The sequence below is a fragment of the Lepisosteus platostomus genome, chromosome 25, assembly GCF_059453375.1.
Source record: "Lepisosteus platostomus isolate fLepPlt1 chromosome 25, fLepPlt1.hap1, whole genome shotgun sequence".
Taxonomy (NCBI): Eukaryota; Metazoa; Chordata; class Actinopteri; order Semionotiformes; family Lepisosteidae; genus Lepisosteus; species Lepisosteus platostomus.
The window spans coordinates 6040745-6060468 of record NC_142635.1 but is presented as its reverse complement, the minus strand read 5'-3'; the positions used below and the strand labels follow the sequence as shown (position 1 = coordinate 6060468).

At 54.9% G+C, this 19724-nt stretch overlaps 1 protein-coding gene across 2 annotated transcripts in view; it reads left to right on the top strand.

Annotated features, from left to right (window-relative positions):
• Positions 1-504: 504 nt before the first annotated feature.
• The window catches only part of sorl1 (sortilin-related receptor, L(DLR class) A repeats containing), a 60696-nt gene continuing 41476 nt past the window's right edge, over positions 505-19724 (top strand). Inside the window, exons 1-6 of one of the 2 annotated variants that reach the window (XM_088620107.1) lie at positions 505-1268; positions 12941-13057; positions 15099-15227; positions 15522-15683; positions 16065-16132; positions 18551-18731. In XM_088620107.1, coding sequence (XP_088476233.1) covers positions 1005-1268; positions 12941-13057; positions 15099-15227; positions 15522-15683; positions 16065-16132; positions 18551-18731 — 921 coding nt within the window. In that variant the 5' untranslated portion in view covers positions 505-1004. The remainder of the gene's footprint in view (positions 1269-12940; positions 13058-15098; positions 15228-15521; positions 15684-16064; positions 16133-18550; positions 18732-19724) is intronic. The other variant, XM_088620105.1, reaches the window with a different exon arrangement.

The following is a 19724-nucleotide window of genomic DNA, read 5'->3' as shown; positions in this document are numbered from 1 at the left end:
CCCCTACAAACACCGACTCCCCCAGCGCCTGGGGATTAAGGCAAGCCCAGGGCCCACAACACCCCCGCCCGCTCCCCCGGCGGGAGGGCCAGAGGCGATCCCCGACGAGGATATCCGAAAGCAGGATCTTACAGAGCGGTAAACAGCGCCTTTGCCCGGTTTCGGCACCCCCTGCCGACGCCTTCTGGGGGCCCGATGTTGGCGTCGCCCCAGGCGGTGCCGAGCAGGGAGGGAGAGCGAGCGAGAGAGCATCCGAGTACAGAGAAACCACACGCTTGAGCGAATTCATTCACCGTTTTATTTGCCTTGGCGTTTCAGCGGCGATAGACTAAAAAGACCCATTAAGTTTCGATAATAGAGGAAACAAATGAATAAACTGAGCAAAATAAACTACCATAATAGCTAGGACGGGCGCAGGCAGTCTTTCTGTGAATTATTCCAAATGACAAATGGCGTATCTACACGATGGCTTTTAAAAGTGGCCTATTTGTCACTTTTAATGAATTCTTACCTTTTACTTAATTATTCATTAGGTCTGAGCGTTTCGCGCTCGACCTGGTTCACTCACTGATTTATATTCTCATAATAACCCGTTTTTTTTAAACTGCGGCACCGCGGCCTGTGGGTTTTATTTGATCTAAGGAAGCAGACTTTTTCATAGCCTGCAGTTTTGAACAAATACGGGATTTTTTCCCCCCGAGCTGGAGAGAATTTCTCTTCCCGGACACTACAGGGGGGCGCTGGGGGGAGAAAGGACCAACGTAACGGTCCGCTGTCTGTGAAAAACAGGCCGGCACCACCTGGGTTGTTGCGTGTTATTGTTAACTCGTCTTCCCATTTTTCTAAACCCTTCCCCGTGTCTTCAAGAGGTGCAGCTTGGCAGGAGCCACTCGCTCGCACTTGTTCCGGTGTGCGCAAGGAGCCTGGGCGCAGTGTCCCCAAGCGGCCACCCGGGGGCGCCCTTCAGCACCGCTCGGGAACCCCAGCGGAGAGTACAGACCAACATGGCGACGCGGCAGGCTGCGAGGATGCTGCTGCTCGTCTTCTTCGCCGTCTCCGCCGTCTCCTCCGCGCTTCCCGCCACGCTCCGGCTTCACCGGGACGAGCGCTTCGTGCGGCCGCAGGACCGGGGCGTCCGCTGGGTGCGCGCCGAGCCGCCCAGCCCGCCTGCGCCGGGAGGGAGCGCGGGGGGAGCGGGCTCCGCAGGGCAGCCGCACCGCAGCCGGCGGAGCGCAGCCGGGGCGCCGCTCCTGAAGGTGCACGGAGAGGTGAGACCGCGCGTCCGCCCGCCGGGGCTCCGGGCGCCGCCGCTGCTCTGTCCGGGCCGGGGTCGGTGCTAAAAGGAGTTGCGAGGGCGTTGCGCTGCTTGTCCTCATCCCCAGTTCGGCACGTTTGAGCCGACACGGGCGTCCCGAGTCGGCGAGAGCTTCGCCTGCCTGCCTGCCTGCCTGCCTGACTGACGCAGCGCAGCGCTTTACCGATTAAAAACACAAAAAGACCCGCACTCCTCTCTGCGCTGTGAAGTTGTTGTTTTCCTTCGCTGCCGAGAGACGAGGCGGGCGATCTAGCTCTCGGATCAACAAGTTCAGGTGTTGTGGGAGTTGTCAGGGTGCCCTCGCTAGCTAAGCGGATTCGCGTTTTCCCTGGTTGTTTCTGGGCATGAATACAAAGCTCCTACACGGTTGTCGCCGTTTTTTTTGTTGTTGTTGTTGTTGCTGCAGTGAACAATGAGGATGATCTCGGGAGGAGAAGCGGCTGTAGCGCCGTGAACATCTGGTTGGTGTTTTGTGAACCGTGCGGTCTCGCCTCAGAGCTGTCCGGCGCGGTGCCGGGTGGTTGTTTTCCTGGTTGTGTGCGCAGGAGTCCTTCGGGGAGGGACCCGTGTTCGTGGTTTGTTTTGGGGGTGTGGTGGGTTTGTGTGTGTGTGTGTTGTGTTTCTTGAGACCCTGACGGGGGTGCGTGTGGGTCGAGGCGATTGCAGTGCAGGACTGCCGGCCCCGCCACCGCCGCCGCCCCCCTCCCAGTCCCGCAACAGGCGGATCTAGATGCTTTTCGGACGGTCAGGTTCCCCCGTCGCCTGCGAGCCCGGCACGGCCGCGGCGCCCGTCCCCCGTGAACAGGTGCGAGGGGAGACGCCTGTGGCGGGACGGCCCTCGCCCCGTACCCCGGCCCTGCGCTCTCCTGCAGCAGGGCCGGGGGTCGCCGCCCGTGGCAGCGGCGGTGTCCGTGCGGTCTCCCGGACAGCGGTGATTTACTGAGGGGCTGTCGCAGTCTTGGCAGCTAGACAAGGCCGACATGAAGGAGAAGAAGTCGATGGCGCAAACACGGTCCCCGCCGGTGTTGTTCAGGGGATGCTGGGAGGCTCAGGACCGAGGCGCACAAACTACCGTCTCCCCCCCCAGACCCCCCTGGGTAACACCATCGGACAGTAGCCGTCGTCCACTGCGCCCCGCTACCTCGGGCTCCCATTTCCCCCACTGCCGGGGGGTGGGGGTGGCTGGGGTACAGTGAGATGCGGGCGTGTTTGTCGATCGCGTCCGTGTGTGCGGCGTTGTTTCAGGTGTGAGCAGTGTCCTTCGGATCCCGGGGGACGGCTGCTGGGCCTGGCTGCAGTTTTAAAAACACAGAAGTGTTTCGCGCCCGGTCAGCGCTCAGCGCTCAGCGCCCGCCTTTGTGCTCCTGGAGGTCTCCTTCACAACACTGGGGCAGCGCTGTTACCCTTAACCCCCGGTTTTAACTGGGACTGCTGGGACCAGGCGTTTTCACGGGTCTGTTGCGCTGCCTGGGAGATGCGGCCTGCAGGACGGAGCGCTGCCGGGAGTCTCGGGCTCTGTCCTGTCCTGTCTTCTGTGCGGTGACGATCCCCTCTCGGCAGCAGTGTCCTGGTGGGATCCCACAGGCTCACAGCGGGGACGCGCATGTCACCTTCCCAGTTCACTAGGACAGGGGAACCTGTGCCTGTGCCAGTCCCTACCCCAGTCCCTGTGCCAGTCCCTACCCCTGCCCCCCCTTGCTCTGTTCTTGAAAATGAAAACGCAAATCCAGAATCTAATGAATAATTTACTAAGCAGTCATCCACGACGTATCAGGCTTGGGTCTGTCCCGACACTCTACATTAAGGTGCAAACGGGCGTCGGAGAGACTTGGGATTGACATCTTTTTAGGAGGAGAGAGCAACTGAAAGGATTTGTTCAGTCCAAGTCTGGGTTCAGTTCAGCAGCCGAGACCCGAGCTGGAAGAACCAGGACAGGGAGGCCCAACAGCAGAAGGTCTTCGCCTCTTCAGGATGAGTGGGCCGTGCTCTGAGCAGGGGAACTGTTGAGCCAGAAGAACGAGCCGTATCTGCCCCAGTCAGAGTGCGCTGGTAAATAGCATTGTGTGCCGGGATTCCTCTCCGCACCTGTGGGGCCCTCTGGGAAGGCAAAACACCGCACAGCTGTCTCCCAGAAGCAGCTGTCCTCTCTCTTCCGGATGATTTGTGTGGGTAGGTTTGAAGACGTCCTGGATTTTCCAGAACCCGGCTTCCTTTCCCGTTTCCCTTTTCCGCCAGGTGTCTTGAAAAGGAGTCTGGGGGCACCGTGTCGCCCGCCAGCCTCTTGCCCCTGTCCGATTCCACCCGAGCTGTGATTTGGTGAACTGCAAGGCAGGTATCGCGCGCCTCTCCTCGGATGTGTTCGTTTAGGGTGCTGCGGTGGAGCGCTGGGGGATCTCGGTAGGGTGGTAGGAGGAGAATAGGGATTGCAGACCTTTCTGTGCGGTCGATGCCGGGGTGTCAGAAGGGTGGCGACAGCACCACGCTGGGCGTTGCTCTGCTCTTTGGCATCCTCCCTGCTTGGCCAGCTTGAGCCCTGACGAGCGACGGAGCCGTCGTGAAAGTAGGCAGGTTCTCGCGCGCGAGCGCGGGGCGGGAAGTGTTCCAGACAGCGCCTGCAGAAGAGAAGATGCGTGCGCACACGGGGAGGGACCGGAGCCGCTCACGAAGCAGCGCCAGTAGCTATGTCACCCTGCAGCCCCCAGCTGGCAGCCCCACTGGAGCTCAGCAGTGTGAGCCTGGCCAGTACCTGGATGGGAGACTCCTGGGAAAGCTGAGGCTGCTGCTGGAAGAGGTGTTAGTGGACCAGTAGGGGGCGCTCACCCTGCGGTCTGTGTGGGTCCTAATGCCCCAGTATAGTGATGGGGACACTACACTGTAAAAAGGTACAGTCCTTTGGATGAGATGTGAAACTGAGGTCCTGACTCTCAGTGGTCATTAAAAATCGAAGGGCGTTTTTAGAAAAGAGTAGGGGTGTTACCCCGGTGTCCTGGCCAAATTTCCACCTGACCTTTCCCAGTCATGGCCTCCTAATAATCCCCCTCTCTGAACTGGCTTCATCACTCTGCTCTCCTCCCCCCTGAGAGCTGGTGTGTGGGGAGAGGACTGGAGCATCATCCAGGTGGGGCTGCACACTGGTGGGGGTGGAGGGGATCCCCATGACCTGTAAAGAGCTGGAGACGCAGGGCGGGGTGGTTTCGAGAGAGGGCTTCTGCGTCTGCCCGTGCCTGTGAGGGAATGGCAGCAGGTGACAGATCTCCCACAGTGCCCAGGCTTTTCTATCCCTGCTCTGCGTTGCCTGTGCGGAACGGTGCCCGGTCCGGCGATAGACGGCTCTGGAGTCGGGCGGCAGCTGTCCGCCTGCTTGAAATTCCGGGATCTTGTTTGTCTCCCTGTGGTGATCTGTTGTGCAGACGGGTGGGAAGCACTGTTCAGGAGGAAGCGAGTGGCGGCCCAGAGTCTGCTCTCACGTGACCGTGGCCTAGATACGAAGGCCGTCGCAGAGAAAACCCTTTGTTCAGGCTATCTCTTGGGCGAGACTTCTCAGTCTCACGTGTGTGCCGGGCTGAGAGTCACTGCACGCGTACACTGAGTTAATGAGAGAGCGAACGCAGCCTTTATTTTAGAACGATTGCTTGCAATGCCGGTAAAACCTGCTTATGTTGTGTGTCTCATCTCCCAAGTGATGCGTTCTGGTGTGTCGAAGAGATCTAGGCCGAAGGGCTCTAGAATTTGCTTTCGGTTTCTTTTCCGTCTTGTCCTACAGCCTGATTCACTTCCCAGATTAAAAAAAACAAAGCGAGGTAAATGTTGAAACACGTGGCGTTTTGCTTTCACCTTCTGTGACTCGCATCCCAACGTCTCCCGGTCTCTTGGGGTGCTCGGTTGAATCGATCCTGAAAGTATCCGAGACTTGACAGGGTGCGCAGGCCAGGGATTGAGATTCCTTCTGTTGTCTCACCTGGATCTGCTGTGTGGGCCGCAGGTTTGAAGCAGAAGCCCTGCTTTCAGGAATCTGCTTCGCTGGGCGGGGCGGGGGCTCTGTGGCTCAGGATCTGCGCCTGTGGCCGGAAGGTTGCCGGTTCAAATCCCGTGGCCGGCAGAGGAATCCTACTCCGTTGGGGCCCCTGAGCAAGGCCCTTCACACCAACTGCTCCAGGGGCGCTGTACAATGGCTGACCCTGCGCTCTGACCCCCAGCTTCTCTCCCTGTCTGTGTGTCTCATGGAGAGCAAGCTGGGGTCTGCGAAGAGACAAATTCCTAATACGAGAGCTTGTATAGGGTTAATAAAGTGACGTTAATAATAATAATAATAATAATAATATTATTATTATTGATCTCCGCAGCTGTTGTACGTAATTCTCTGTTGCTTCTCCAGCTCTGGTCTCTGTGCTTGAGGTGGAGTCTGTCCTCCCTCAGTCGCTCAGTAACTGCTGGGGCAGAAAGGGTCACTGCTGCTACTCCACGACAGTCTCGGTTGTTGGATAAGGAAGAAGGGGAAAAAACAGAGGACCAGTGTTTGGCTGCTGTCACTGTGGAAGAGGTTGGCTTTTGTGTCTCAGATAAAAAAAAAATGAATGGGGTGGCTGATGGATCCTAGTGATTTTACCGGTGGCTCCCTTGTTCTGTCTTCCAAGAAGGCATTCTTGTGTTCCCACTGGGGTGTTAGTTTCTGGGAAGCAAGAGGGAGCCTTTTCAGTACAAAGGCCTTTATTCTAAAATGGGCCGGCTGCTGCTGGGATCGCTGCTCTGCGGCCTGGGAGAGACTCGTTGTCGTTCTTTTATCGGGACTGGTACCAGCCTGCAGGTAGCTGCCAAGAGAGTTATGGCCCCCAGGCGTGACTGAGTCACGAGTGTCTCGGCCACCTGTGCGTGGTGTTGGCCTTCTGCCTTCCCCGAGCTCGCTGGTTCCTGCTCTCCAGCGCCTGGGGAACAGGAGTTACCGCCCTGCCCGCCCAGGGGACACTGGAACTGTACCACCAGGGTTACAACTGAACGTAAAAAGGCGAAAAAGACCGTTTTAAAGACGTCAGTGCTTTAGACCCAGACAGGGCGGCTCGTCGTGAGGCTGTGGGCTCCTGGGCTTGTTCAGGAGCTCTTTCACAAAGACCCTCTCCCACAGCACTTGAATACAGGGCCGAACACACTGAACTAGACCTGCGACTGCTTTGTTGAAACGGATTGCAAAATCCCTGGTTCAAGAACACAGATCAATTGATAAGTCACACATGGTGATAAGGGAATTGAATTGATAAGGGGCTCCTGAGAAGGGTGATGATATTATTATTATGATTAATAATAATACTTCATTACACTTCTAGAGCTCTTTTCTGGACACTCCACTCAGAGCTCTTTACAGGTCGTGGGGATCCCCTCCACCCCCACCACTGTGCAGCCCCACCTGGATGATGCTCCAGTCCTCTCCCCACACACCAGCTCTCAGTGGGGAGGAGAGCAGAGTGATGAAGCCAGTTCAGAGATGGGGGTTATTAGGAGGCCATGATGGGTAAAGAATAGGAGGAAATTTGGCCAGGACACTGGGATAACACCCCTGATCGCCCCATTAATGTTTAGGTGTTTAATAAAGCCCATAAAGGACATCTTTCTTTTAAACTGCTTTCTCCTCTAATATTGCCCTGCATGTTTATGCAAGCCCAGCTGGCCTGACGCCGAAGCCCCCTTGGGCAGGAGTGTGGGTGCTCTGCTGGGCAGGTGTCCTCGGTCGTCCCCTGCGCGGGTCTTGGGGGAAACGCCCTGAGCTCGGCTGTCTGTGAGAGCTCGCGGGGCGCAGGAAACCCAGGTGGCAGCCTGCGCGGGGGGTGATGGAGGCCTCCGCCCGTGTCACGTGACCCGCCTTCTGGGAATCGCTGGGTGACGAGTGCGCGAGCCCGTAAGAGGAAGTGGGAGCGGGCGAGAGCTCTGGGAGCCCCGAGGCTCACGTCCCTTCCAGTCAAGCGCCCTGACTCACGCCAGCTGGCCTTCTGGGGCTGCAGTGAGCAGACTGACAAACAAGCGAGAACAAGGAAGTGGAAAGATTAATCGGCATAACACAAACCCTCTGTGTTTAAGCCTAGATTGCGCAACAGGTCAGAAAGGGGGGGGGGGGGGGGAAAGGCGCTTGGCGTCACACGAGTAATTCAGAGACGAGGGGTTCTAGCTGTGTTGAGCCATGGCGAGTTGTAACTCAAAAGAACTCTCTCCTGCATCTGAAACTCTCAGTATGTGGGAATCCCGGCGCCGAGACCCCCTTTAGGAGGTCCGGCAGTTTTGTTTTGCTGCCCCTGAAAGCTCCCTGCCTCCCCCCACAGTCTGTGGGTTACCTTGGAGCTCAGGGACGCTGATGTGGATTCCTGGTGACCCCACGGGCCTTGTGTGCCGGCTCCTGTTTTGTGCCTCAGGTGTGTGTGTGTGTGCGCGCGAGAGTGTGGAGGCTGTGAACCTGCTGCCTGCCTGGGTGGGGTAGTGTCTGTGTGTTGTTCCCCGGTCCAGGGGGAGCGAGTCCCGAGAGGGCTCCCAGGTATTTGTGCTGTTAACTCAGCGGGCCCTCTGGGCCAGGCCCGTGTCGCTCACACTGCACCTGGAGCCAGGGCCTCTGCTCCTTATTTCGTGTCCAGACGGCGGAGAGCGAGGGCCGGGTGTCTGCCCTGCGTTCCTCATCGGGTGTCCGCTGTGGAGAGCGCGGCAGGTATGCAGTGCCATATCTCCTGTCTGCGGCTTCACTTGACACCTACGGGCCTTGGTTGCTATGGGAACGGGTTAAAGATGGCACGGCGCTTGGGGAGAAGGACTAGGGTGTCAGCTGCTTACCGGATTCAACTTTTGTTCCCAGTTGGGGAGCCTGGGCTCGTGTGACCGTGGGAGGAAAGACCCCTCCGCCCGCGCTGCGGATTCGAACCCGTGACCTCTGCTCTGCCCTGGACGGACGGGCGGGAGGCCTGGCCATGAGATTGCTGGGCGGCCCCTCCGAGCCCCTCCGGGGTCGTCGGCGTGCGGTCAGCCGGGCCTGCGGCCTGTTACTGCTCGCCTAGCCTGGCAGCGGCCCGGACCTGCTCGGACCTGTAGCTGGCCCGCTCCCTGTGGGCGGGAGGAGAGACGAGTGCAGGCCGCGTGTCACAGCTGAAGGGCTGTCGTCTCTCAGGGAAATTATTTTTATCTCGCTTTGCGCAATGACCAGGGCTTATCAGCCGCAGTCCAGGGCTTATCAGCTGCAGGCTCTGGACGTCCCAGCACCTGACATTTCAGACCCCTTGAGTTACTTTGAATCCTTTTGCCTAAAGGCAGCCAAATGTTACCTGTTTTTCTGTCTTATCGGTACGCTTTGTTGAAGAGTCAGTAGCTTCTCAGTCCGGGAATAGATCGAGCTGTCTGAGGGGTCACTAGAGACCCAGCAAGGACGGGCAGGACCTGTGGCGTTGGGCGCGTTCCTCCCCTGTTCCAGGGGAGAGACGATCGGGCTGTGACGTGACAGGGTGGTGCTGTGAGATTAACGCCCAGATGGTGAGGCAGGCCCTGCAGTCCCGTTCTAGGCCTTGCCACGCGATTCTGTTCATTTTTCAGTCGGTTCAAAATCTGCCGAGCGGGGCGTCACGGACACGCGTGGCCTTCGTCACGCAGCATGTCGGAGATGAGGCGAGAGAGGCGTGACGTGAGAAACCTAGAGGCTTTCGGGGGCGACTGGAGTCCGACTGACTTGGCGCTAAATGGTTTCTGTCTCGTCAGATGCGGTCAGCCCTCCTGCCAGGAAGCAGTGGGCTCGAAACCCCTGCACTGCTTCCACTTTGGTGTCAGCTGAAGCCCGAGAGATGCAGAGCTCGGCGTGTTATAATTCACGCCATAAGGAACATCTATTCTAACATAAATCACATGGCGAGTCTTTAATGATATCAGTGACTTTGCACGTCCTCTATGTTGAGAATATTTTATCTTAAAAGCATGACAGACAATACTGGCTGAGTGTGGTGTAATAGCATGTTAATTATTACACTTGATCACAGGGCACGATAAATCGAGTGCGGGCGGTCACACAGTGAAGTGCAGCATAGCGTGACCAGCGCACAGGCCCGCGGTAGGACAGACCTGACTAGCCAGTGCAGAGAATCTATATGGTGAGAAGATCATGAGCAGGTGGTCACAGGAGTGCCGGTGATGGTCATTTGTAGGTACCGAGGCTAGAGAGAGACTATTGTGGTGTGAAGAGGGAAATGGATTGTTGTTATTGGAAGGAGGAAACTGGCTCATTTGACAAGCCATGCAGGTGTACTAATTTAAAGCTGAAACTGGAACAGTAGTGCCATTCAGGGTCACAACACTGGGACATCATCCAAAAATTACACCAGCACCACACACATGCACGCGGAAGATAATTTTCATCCAGTATTTTTATGAAAACGGCAAATGTGCTGTTTTTCAGGCTTTCTTTTAAGGGAGCTTCACGCCAGGGTTTTTGGATTTATAACTTATAATATAAGTAGTCCCACTCAGCAGAATGAGCAGGGACTTGGACAGGGGCACCGTCTTCGTCCTGAAACTAAGAGTGTGGACAGGGACAGGAATGCGTGCTAACAGCTGCAGCCTCACTGGTAGAAAGGGTTTTATTCGGTTATATTGTGCTTCTCTGCCCCTCTGACGGGGCTGTGGGAGATCTGGGCTGTTCTGCTGTTGAATGACTCTGTTGCTTGATTAAGTCAGTGCAGGTTCCCACACCAAGGACCTGCTCCGGTGCCGAATACGGCATCGCAGGTCAGACTCTGCGGTCACGGTGGTCGTTTAGAAAAAGGAACAGGAGCCTGGCTGAGTTCCGGGCCATTTAGCTCCACAGCCTTCCAAAGATCTGAGTTATTTCAAAACGTAGAAAACGCAACTGAAGGTGGGAACGTAGGTAGAAGGAGTGATGATATTAAAATTAAAATGATATTTAGGCCTGTTGATCTGTTTGGATTAGCTCCGGAAGCGGACAGACTGTCGTGCTGTCTCGCTGTCTCCACAGCCACGTTCGAGCGGTCCCACGTCTCTGTCCTGTCTCATCCCGGCTCTCCGCTGCTTGACCTGCCTTCGTTTCCTCTGGAGCTGCGCACGGGCCTTGCGAGACGGGGGGGCTGCGCTGTTCAGAGCCTGTTTAAGGGATTCAGTTCAACCAGATCCAGCGAGGGGGTGAAGTCGCGGCTCTTCTTGGCGTGGCGGCCCTGCTTGTCAGTCTGCGTGCAGCCCATGTGTTGTCTTCCGGATTGCTGAGCGCCGCAGTGTGGGCATTAGCAGCCTGCACAGCCTTATGGCTGTGGCGGGACACCACTGCTTTAATCAGATCCTCAGAGGCTTGTGGCTCAGTGGCTGTTCCCTGTTTGTCCCCTCTGTTCACGAGTGCTGCTATCCCCCAGCCTGTCGGTTCCTTACTGAGCCTCTGGAGCTTGAAGCTAAAGGGCAGGGCAGGTCCACATCGCTGTGCAGAAGCGAGCTTGTGTTCGTTTTCTTCCTTTCCATACTTTTTTTATGCATTAAGGTCTTATTAAGCACCATGCTGGCACTCTCCTTATTTAGCTGCGTCATTGCAGCTCTGTCACATGTTTAGTTTTAAAGGTCTGTTGAAGAAAGCATGCCTTTAATATTAATAGCCCACACAGGTCGCTGAAGAGAAGAGTGCTGTGTCTTCTTTCCTTTTTACAATTTGTTCCAGTAAAGAGGTCTGAGAGTGTGAGCTGCAGAGCTTCTTGGCTTCTGTCCTTCAGGATTTTGAAACGCGCAGCCCGTTTCTTAGTGCGCCTTTATTCCTCTGCGCGGCTGGAGTCCCAATGGCGCGGTGCAGCCCCTCGCCCCGCTCCAGGGCGGGCCACCTTTTCGTCTACCTGCTGCGGCTTTGACGCCGGAGGCAGGCGGTCTCGCTCGTTTGTGCGTCGTCAGCTCCTGCCGAGATCTGTCGTCCAGTGAGGACGGGCAGGTTTTCAAAAATCATAAGGCCTCTGCCAAGGCACACATTAGATGTAAGGAGGGATCCAGAGAAGGCTGGTGAAGGCATGACGCACATTTTCTCTGATCTGGCTCATTTCTCGGGGGGGTCTAGGAGCTGGAGGCACCGAATAGACTCCCCGTGCCAGCTGTTTATTTCTAAGGAACTGCTTAGGGATGTTTTAATAACGCGAAAGATGTGCCATAAGGCTCTTACCCATCCGTCCTTTGTCGGTAAGTGCTTAGTCCAATCCAGGGTCATAGTGATCTGGAGCCTGGCGGCGCAGATGGTGGGCGCTGGTCAGGCTGTGCCCTGGGGGGAGGGTGCCGGTCTATCACACAGCTTGGGTGACAGGATAGAGAAGCCAGTTACCATAGACAGCAGGTTTCTGGCCCATGGGAGGAAACACAGGACGGTGGGCATGTGGAGAACATGCAAACTCCATGCAGACGGTGCCCGATACTGGTGTCTTTACCCTAGAGCTGTGAGGAGGTACTATAATAATAATAATAATAATAATAATAATTGCTTTCACTTATATGGCGCTTTTCTGGACACTCCACTCAAAGCACTTTACAGGTAATGGGGTCTCCCCTCCACCACCACCAGTGTGCAGCATCCACCTAATCCGCTATTACGTACCATAGTTCTAGGGGTTTAGGCACAGCAGCCTTGGGACAGAGTTAATCCGGCACGAAGCAACACTAAAACACATCCTTAAAGGGTCTGTCCTTGTGAAAATAATCTTTTCGATCCATCCTTTTTTGGGTGTGAAACAAGGTCATGTATTCAAGCTCAGGGATGCTGGTTTTCTGAAATGCGTTCCCTTCTGGTTGTGAAGGTGCTTCTCATTCTGTAGTGATTTTGAGGAATTAAAATTGACAATGAAACATTGACAGGAGACAAGGAAGCTTGTTGTTTCTTTGTTTTTTTGCACGAATCCAGTTTTTAAGATATGAGCCGTTACTTCCAAAGCCCTGTGACAAGCCACCTGCAGTGAGAGACTGGGCATATTTCATGGTTGTAGATGTTCAGCTGTTTTTGTAGACGTTTATAGTTTATCTTGGTTAGAACTCAGACTGTTGCGTAATATTGTTGCGACATAGAGTGCTGAGTGTTTGTTCATTTATGAAACTGAGAAGGAGACGTTGCCAAACCTCTGATTTTGGTACTTCCTCACTCACAGGCCCGACGGACGGGTCAGAATGTTGATCTTCCTCAGATTGTGGTTTTCGGAAAGATGTTTGTGGAGCATGTTGGCGGCGTGCTAGAACTTTTGCTTTTACATTGATTCAGCTGTAGTTTCCGGCCCTGGTGGGTGTATGGGGTTTATTAGTGCACAATTGTTAATCTTGTGAGCACGGGCCATCTTGCTGGTGTTTATATCGTGGGCAGGAAAAGCACAAAAAGGAAAACCGTGCTACTTTTCAGGTCACTTGTTTTTCCAGTGTCTAAACCTTTGAAGCGCTCAGGTCCGTCCCAAGAATGTGCTTCAGAAAAGGGAGGCAGGGGGGAGACCGTTTTGCAGAAAGGTTGTCAGTTTTGCACAGGTGATGCTCTTGTGCTTCACCACTGGGGTTCAGAGCAGTGAGCGCTCCTGATTTCCTTCCCCCCGTCTCTTCCTGGAAGCCTGCTCGAGGAAAGGTGGTTCCTCGCTCTCACAGCTCTTCTTCTCTCGTCCCACCCAGGTGAGCCTGAATGATTCCCACAACCTGATGGTGGTCCACTGGGCTGGAGAGAAGAGTAACGTCATTGTGGCTCTGGCCCGGGACAGCACAGGAGCCCTGGAGCCCAAGACCAGCTCGGTGAGTCCGAGGGGCAGCGATTCCGGCAGCCGTCACACGTACGGCACAGAGCGGTTCGATCTGTGGACGTGATGCCCTAACACAAGTAGAAACACATCTGGACCGTGTTAGGAAAGAGCACGGAGCTGGCAGGCTGGGCGCCCGTGGCCGAGACGAACGGGCTGGGCTCGTGAGCAGCACAGCAGGCAGGGAGCACACCCTGGAGCCCCAGTGCGCCGGCCGGGAACACGCTACTATAGGGGGCGCAGTCCTTCTGACAGTTCGATTGAAAAGCCATTCCATTCACCCCCACCACAGGCGCACATCACTCAGGATTCCCTCACAACCAGGACAGAAGCAGAGGGTTCAGCTGGTCGCTCCAGTGCACGGCTGTTGTACAGAGCACCGGGCTGACTAATTATTTACTGACACCTGGATCAGCTGTCCCCTGACATCACTGAGGCTCGAATCAGCTATGAGCTGGTCTCCGAGGTTTTTACATTGATCTGCCCTTCCATCTGTCAGCAATGTTTAGGCTCTGCCAATAATTAGCAGTACATCATGAATGTATGAAGCTAACTTAAGACTGACTATTGTTTCTCATCGGGTAGCAATGCATACTGGGCACTTCACCTTGAAAATAAACTGCAGGGAACGCACATTATTCCCGTCGGTATCCCCATCCGAGATGAGCAGGGCCTCTCGCTAGCAGTGCTGCAGGGGTCCTGCCGAGCCCTTCCTCCGGGGCTGCCCCGTGGGGTGCCTGAAAACAAGCGGCATGCCGTGCCGCACAAGGACTTCAGGCAGCCTTCCAAGAGCCTGCAAGTATAGGCGGCCATGTGGAATGTCTGGATAAATAGGACCTGAGATAGTGAAGAAAACGAATTCAAAGGTTAATTAAGGATCGCTGATTTTTTTTTTCTGCGACCTTCAAACGCTACTTGACCAAACGCCCCTCCTCTCTCTACCTGATCTGGCGGAAAAGTGCAGTTTGCTCCTCCGGTTGCGAGAGTGTTAGGATCTGCTCCCAGCCTCCGTCACCTCTCCCTGACCTTGCAGCTTTATTGCGAATTGCAGGACTTTGAGAATGTCAAGCTGAAATAACTGAAGCTCTTCTTAAAGGGAAGCTGCCGAAACGGCTTTCATTGGTGCCCTGCCAGTGCAGCTGAACGGCCTTGACGTGGGTTAAGATGAAGCGCGCCGAAGGAGTCGAGTATGACAGCAGAGCAGGCGCACAGTAATGTGCGGTAGAGCTTGGCCTTGAGTGGCCTGATGCAGACGCTTGTGCTCTGAACGATTGTGCCGTGTTTGTAGGTGCTGGACCTTACATGACAGGGTTTGGTGGTGCTCTCATACGTTCAACTGAAACACACCTGGGCCATGATGTAGAATAATCTACATGAACACCCAGATTTTTATCACATCTGCAAGATTAAGTAGTTTGCTGGATGTATCAAAACCAAAATCGCTGGCATAGATCAGGAAGGACACTGGGTCCAAAAATTGGTCCCTGCTGCACACCACTAACATCTGGCAACTTAGGAGTTGTGCTTCTTAAAATAATGCATTGTTTCCTGTTTGTTAACTAGTTCATGATCCGTGCACATACATTATCTCGGGTTCCTGTGGCTTTTTAGTTTGAGAATCAACCTTCTAAGAGGAAGTCAACTAATATGTTAGTTTTGGCTTCTGTCATTGCTGCTTACGTGAAGAATTCTACTGAACTACCCTTTCAAATTCCACGTTGGTTGTCTTATAAAATACCACAGTTTAATCTAATGTACCTCTGCCTGTCAGTTCCAAAACTTTACCTGTGACCGAACGGAGACTGGTCTCTGGTTTCCTGATTCAAGTCTGTCCTCCTTGTACATCGGTGTTACATCTCCAATCTCCAGTCTGTGGGTACTGGTCCCATTCTAAGTGTCGGCTGAAATATCCAAGCTTGGGATCAGGGAATAACATCCCTGATTCCCTTGTCATTCCTCTTTTTCACTTCAGCTGTAAAAGACTCTGGCCCTTTTCATTGCTGCTCTTGACTGTGTCTCTTGTGTCCTTTTGGCAGGTCTATGTTTCCTATGATTATGGCGCCTCCTTCCAGCCGATTTCGCACAAGTTCCAGCTGACAGGTGACAAAGCAGGCCGCAAGCAGGTCATCGCCAAGTTCTACCAAAGCCCAGCGGACAACAAGAGGGTGAGGGCACGGCTCTGTGTGCCTTAGCTGCTTGTCCGCACGCGGATTTATTTTCTCATCCGGGTAGGAAAGGCGCACATGAGGGCAGGAAGAAGAAAAGAACATGTTTGGTAGATTGATGGTTGGCGCTGCTGCCTTGTAGGTCTTGGGGTCTCTTGGATTGGACTCTGGCCTCTGGGTGGGGGGGTCTTCTGTGTGGAGTTTGCATGTTCTTGCTGCCCCCGCATGGGTTTTCTCCAGATGCTTTGGTTTCCAGGTTAATCACACCCCGCTCCTCCCCTCCTCTTCTCCCAGTACCTCTTTGCGGACACCACCAACGGCTACCTGTGGAACACCTTCGACTTCTGCCGCACGATCCAGGGCATCCTGGCCCCCTTCCGGCCCACGGACCTGCTGCTGCACAGCAAGATGCCCAACCTGGTGCTGGGCTACGACAGCACCCACCCGAACAAGCAGGTGAGCGTGCTCCCCGACACGACCAGGGGCCGGCTTGTTCGTGGGCCAGCTCCGCGGCTGGTCTCTCCTTAGACCGCTTCAGTGGCAACGCGCTGATGGAGTCTGCTGGCAGAATCTGTATGTTACTCTGTACCCCTATAGTGGTAGGAGCTGTGAACTCCTGCTGCGTTCACGTGCTAAACTCTAACCTTCACGCTTGCCGTAGCACAGATGCGTCTCCCTCCCCCGTGCTGAACTCACATCTTCTGTGCTAAACTCCTGATGGGCATGTTTCACGACTAGACCCGCATGCAGGCGAGATCCCTTCCTTCGGCGCTGGTAGCTGCAGCTCCGAAGCGAGCCAGCAGAGTTTAACCCTCCTCTCTCCTCGCCCTGCTGCAGCTGTGGAAGTCGGACGATTTTGGCGAGACCTGGGTGCTGATTCAGGAGCACGTCAAGGCCTACTTCTGGTGAGTTTGGTTGTTTTTCTTTCCCGACACATTAGGATTAAAAGGAGGAATTTTCCCGCCCCTGGAAGTTGACGCCTACGCTGGCAGTGCGATGCCAAAGTGGTGCTTTCGTTTCCTGGCTGTTGCTCATGTGTGCCAGTGTCCAGGGCCTGACTCCTGTGGCCACACACAGAGAATCATTCAGCACCGGTGATGGAGAGCTCGTTGGGAACTGCAGACACAGTAACCCCTCCTGCACCGAGGCTGGGAACAACTGATCCAAACCATCCAGACCCCCCAATTTGTCCTGGATCTGGGGGTTCCATCCCAAAGTCCTTTTGCATCCTGGCGAGAGTTTTTTTTTGGGGGGGGCAGGATTTAAACTCCGAGCTGTGCTGCCTCATCCGTGATGATCTCCCACTTATCCTTCGGGAAACCCTGAAGATTTGACCATGAAAAACAAAGCAGTAATGGGCTTTTCGCTCTGAAACAGGCGGAAGATGGAATAAGTGCTACTGGGTCAGTGTTTGTTAATCTCCTGTAGTTGTTCTGCCCAGAAGGCTGTTTGCCGTGCCCTGCTCATCTGACAGCGAGACTCATTAAAACAGGATCAATTAACAGCAGAAAGATTTGCAGATAAATTCCCTGTTAATGCGTTTCGATTGCCACTCTGGTTGCTATGCATTTCCAGTGAGCGCTAATCGTGTTTTCTCCAGGCCAATGAAAGCGTGTGTGTGCCGTGCCCTGTGAGACACAGCTGACTGGGGAGTGCGCTGTCCCCCTGTGACATCCTGCTGCACGGAGTGACTAATTGAGAGCTCCTTTCACCTCGTCTGTGGAAGGTCTCTGAAGAGAGAGATGAACAAGCTCGGTGGTGTTTTTTCGGTTTTGCCAGCAGCCACATCACCTTGCAGCTCCCAGCTGGCAGCCCCACTGGAGCTCAGCAGGTGTGAGCCTGGCCAGTACCTAGATGGGAGACTCCTGGGAAAGCTGAGGCTGCTGCTGGAAGAGGTGTTAGTGGACCAGTAGGGGGCGCTCACCCTGCGGTCTGTGTGGGTCCTAATGCCCCAGTATAGTGACGGGGACACTATACTGTAAAAAGGCACTGTCCTTAGGATAAGACATAAAACTGAGGTCCTGACTCTCTGTGGTCATTAAAAATCCCAGGGTTGTTTCTGAAAGAGTAGGGGTGTTACCCTGATGTCCTGGCCAAATTTCCCCCTGGCCTTTCCCAATCATGGCCTCCTAATAATCCCCCTCTCTGAACTGGCTTCATCACTCTGCTCTCCTCCCCACTGAGAGCTGGTGTGTGGGGAGAGGACTGGAGCATCATCCACGACCTGTAAAGAGCTTTCAGTGGAGTGTCCAGAAAAGAGCTCTAGAAGTGTGAGGAATCATCATCATTATTATTATTTTTGTAACATCAGCATAGTCGAACGTGCTCTGTTAATGAAAGTGCGGCACGTGTGCGTGCAGATCCCAGTCCTGGTGACCCAGCCGACTGGGAGAGCTGGAGGTGCGAGCTCAGGAGGCCGGGCAGGCATCTGCATGAGTGCTGTCAAGATCAGCAACCGTTTCAAAATCTGGGAGGCCTGGGTTTGGCAAGACGACTGCATTAATAAATGACGGCGCCCTCAAGACCGGGCTGGGCTCATTCCCCGCGCCGAGTACTGCAATGTGCCTGAGCAGAGGGAGAGACGAGGGGACAGGTGACCTCATCCTCTGCTCTCCAAACCGCCGCTCGTCTGTATTGAGAAAATAAAGACGAGCCCAGCGAGAGCAGCTCCTTCTTCACGTCCTTTTTTTCCGCGTTTTCAAGCCAGGCAAAGGAGGCGAGGCGGCAGGTCCCCTCCGGCTGGCTTCAGTAGGTGTTCAGAAGGACGTACGTGCCCCTGCTGCCGCCTTCTCGCGGTTTCAGATGAGATCAAGCGCACGGGGGAAGCAGGAAGGAGGTGCCTGATCTCATCTGAAGCGCTCCTGTGAAGAAGACACGCTCCTTTTTCAGTCTGGTTTTGCCTGCACTGCTGGGGGCGCAGCCCTGACCTGGATTTAAACTCGGTTTCGGGCGGTAGCCCCCCAAAACCCTTACACACACGCACACACACACACACACACTGGCTGTAAGTGGGGAGGAAAAGTCACCTGGGACCCCCCCCTCACCCCACCCCAGACTCTTCAAGGTCACTCCTCTGCACTGCCTGGTTTCACAGGCCAGCCTGAGAGTAGGGTGCTTGGATTCATTTATTCATTTCATGGGCATAGTCTCACACTTACCCACAGTTAACCATTAATGGAGCACATGCTTAAGAATCCCAAATAACAGATTTTGGCCAGACTCCTCGTAGCGTCTGCCCAAGAGCCTGGCTCTCGCATGGGTGGGGAGTCGGGGCGGCTGTGCAGCCCGTGGTCACCCCCCCTGTGTCTGTCCCTGTCCCGCAGGGGGGTGGAGCCCTACGACGCCTCCACCACCGTGTTCGTCCAGCGCCACGAGCCCCTGCACACCTCCAGCGTCCTCAGCAGCACCGACTTCTTCCAGAGCGAGCCGAACCGCCGGCTGATCCTGGACCGGGTGGACTCCTTCCAGCTGCGCGACAAGTACATGTTCGCCACCAGGAACGTGGTGAGTTTCCGGGGGGCGCGATGAGGCGGGGGGGGCTGGGCGCAAGAGCCCTCACGGGACGTGTGGTCCAGCCTGTCCCTCTGGCTGCTAGCAGCGGCCTGATCCACAGTCGGCACCCATGTCACCCTGCAGCCCCCAGCTGGCAGCCCCCCTGGAGCTCAGCAGGTGTGAGCCTGGCCAGTACCTGGATGGGAGACTCCTGGGAAAGCTGGGGCTGCTGCTGGAAGAGGTGTCAGTGGACCAGTAGGGGGCGCTCACCCTGCAGTCTGTGTGGGTCCTAATGTTCCAGTATAGTGATGGGGACACTATACTGTAATAAGACTTCGTCCTTCAGATGAGACGTAAAACTGAGGTCCTGACTCTCTGTGGTCATTAAAAATCCCAGGGTGTTTCTCGAAAAGAATAGGGGTGTTACCCTGGTGCCCTGGCCACATTTACCCCTGGCCTTTCCCAGTCATGGCCTCCCAGTTCAGAGATCCCCATCTCTGAACTGGCTTCATCACTCTGCTCTCCTCCCCACTGTAGTGGTGCATCATCCAGGTGGGGCTGCAAACTGGTGGGGGTGGAGGGCATCCCCATGACCTGTAAAGTGGAGTGGAGTGGCTTTGAGTGGAGTGTCCAGAAAAGCGCTATATAAGTATAAGCAATTGATTTATTTATTGCATCCGGGGTATCGGCTTCAAAACCCCAGCTGGGCGTCTTGTTCCAGGCTCCCACAACCCTTTGTGTAAAGAGCTCCCGGAAATGCACTCCCCGGTAGTTTCCCCACGTGTCTGCTTGCTCATGTTTGAGTTTGATTCAGATATGTCTTGTTTATTTTGGTCCCGGCTCTGCTTGTTCTGGTTACACTTTGTTTTCCCTGATCAGTGACCCTTGATTCATGTTATAATAGTTAACCATTGGGCAGCACAGCGTACCAACTGTCTGCCTGTGAAAATGGACCCCAGTTAATTATAGATTTTTTTATTGAATGATTTTATGCACATAATAGAG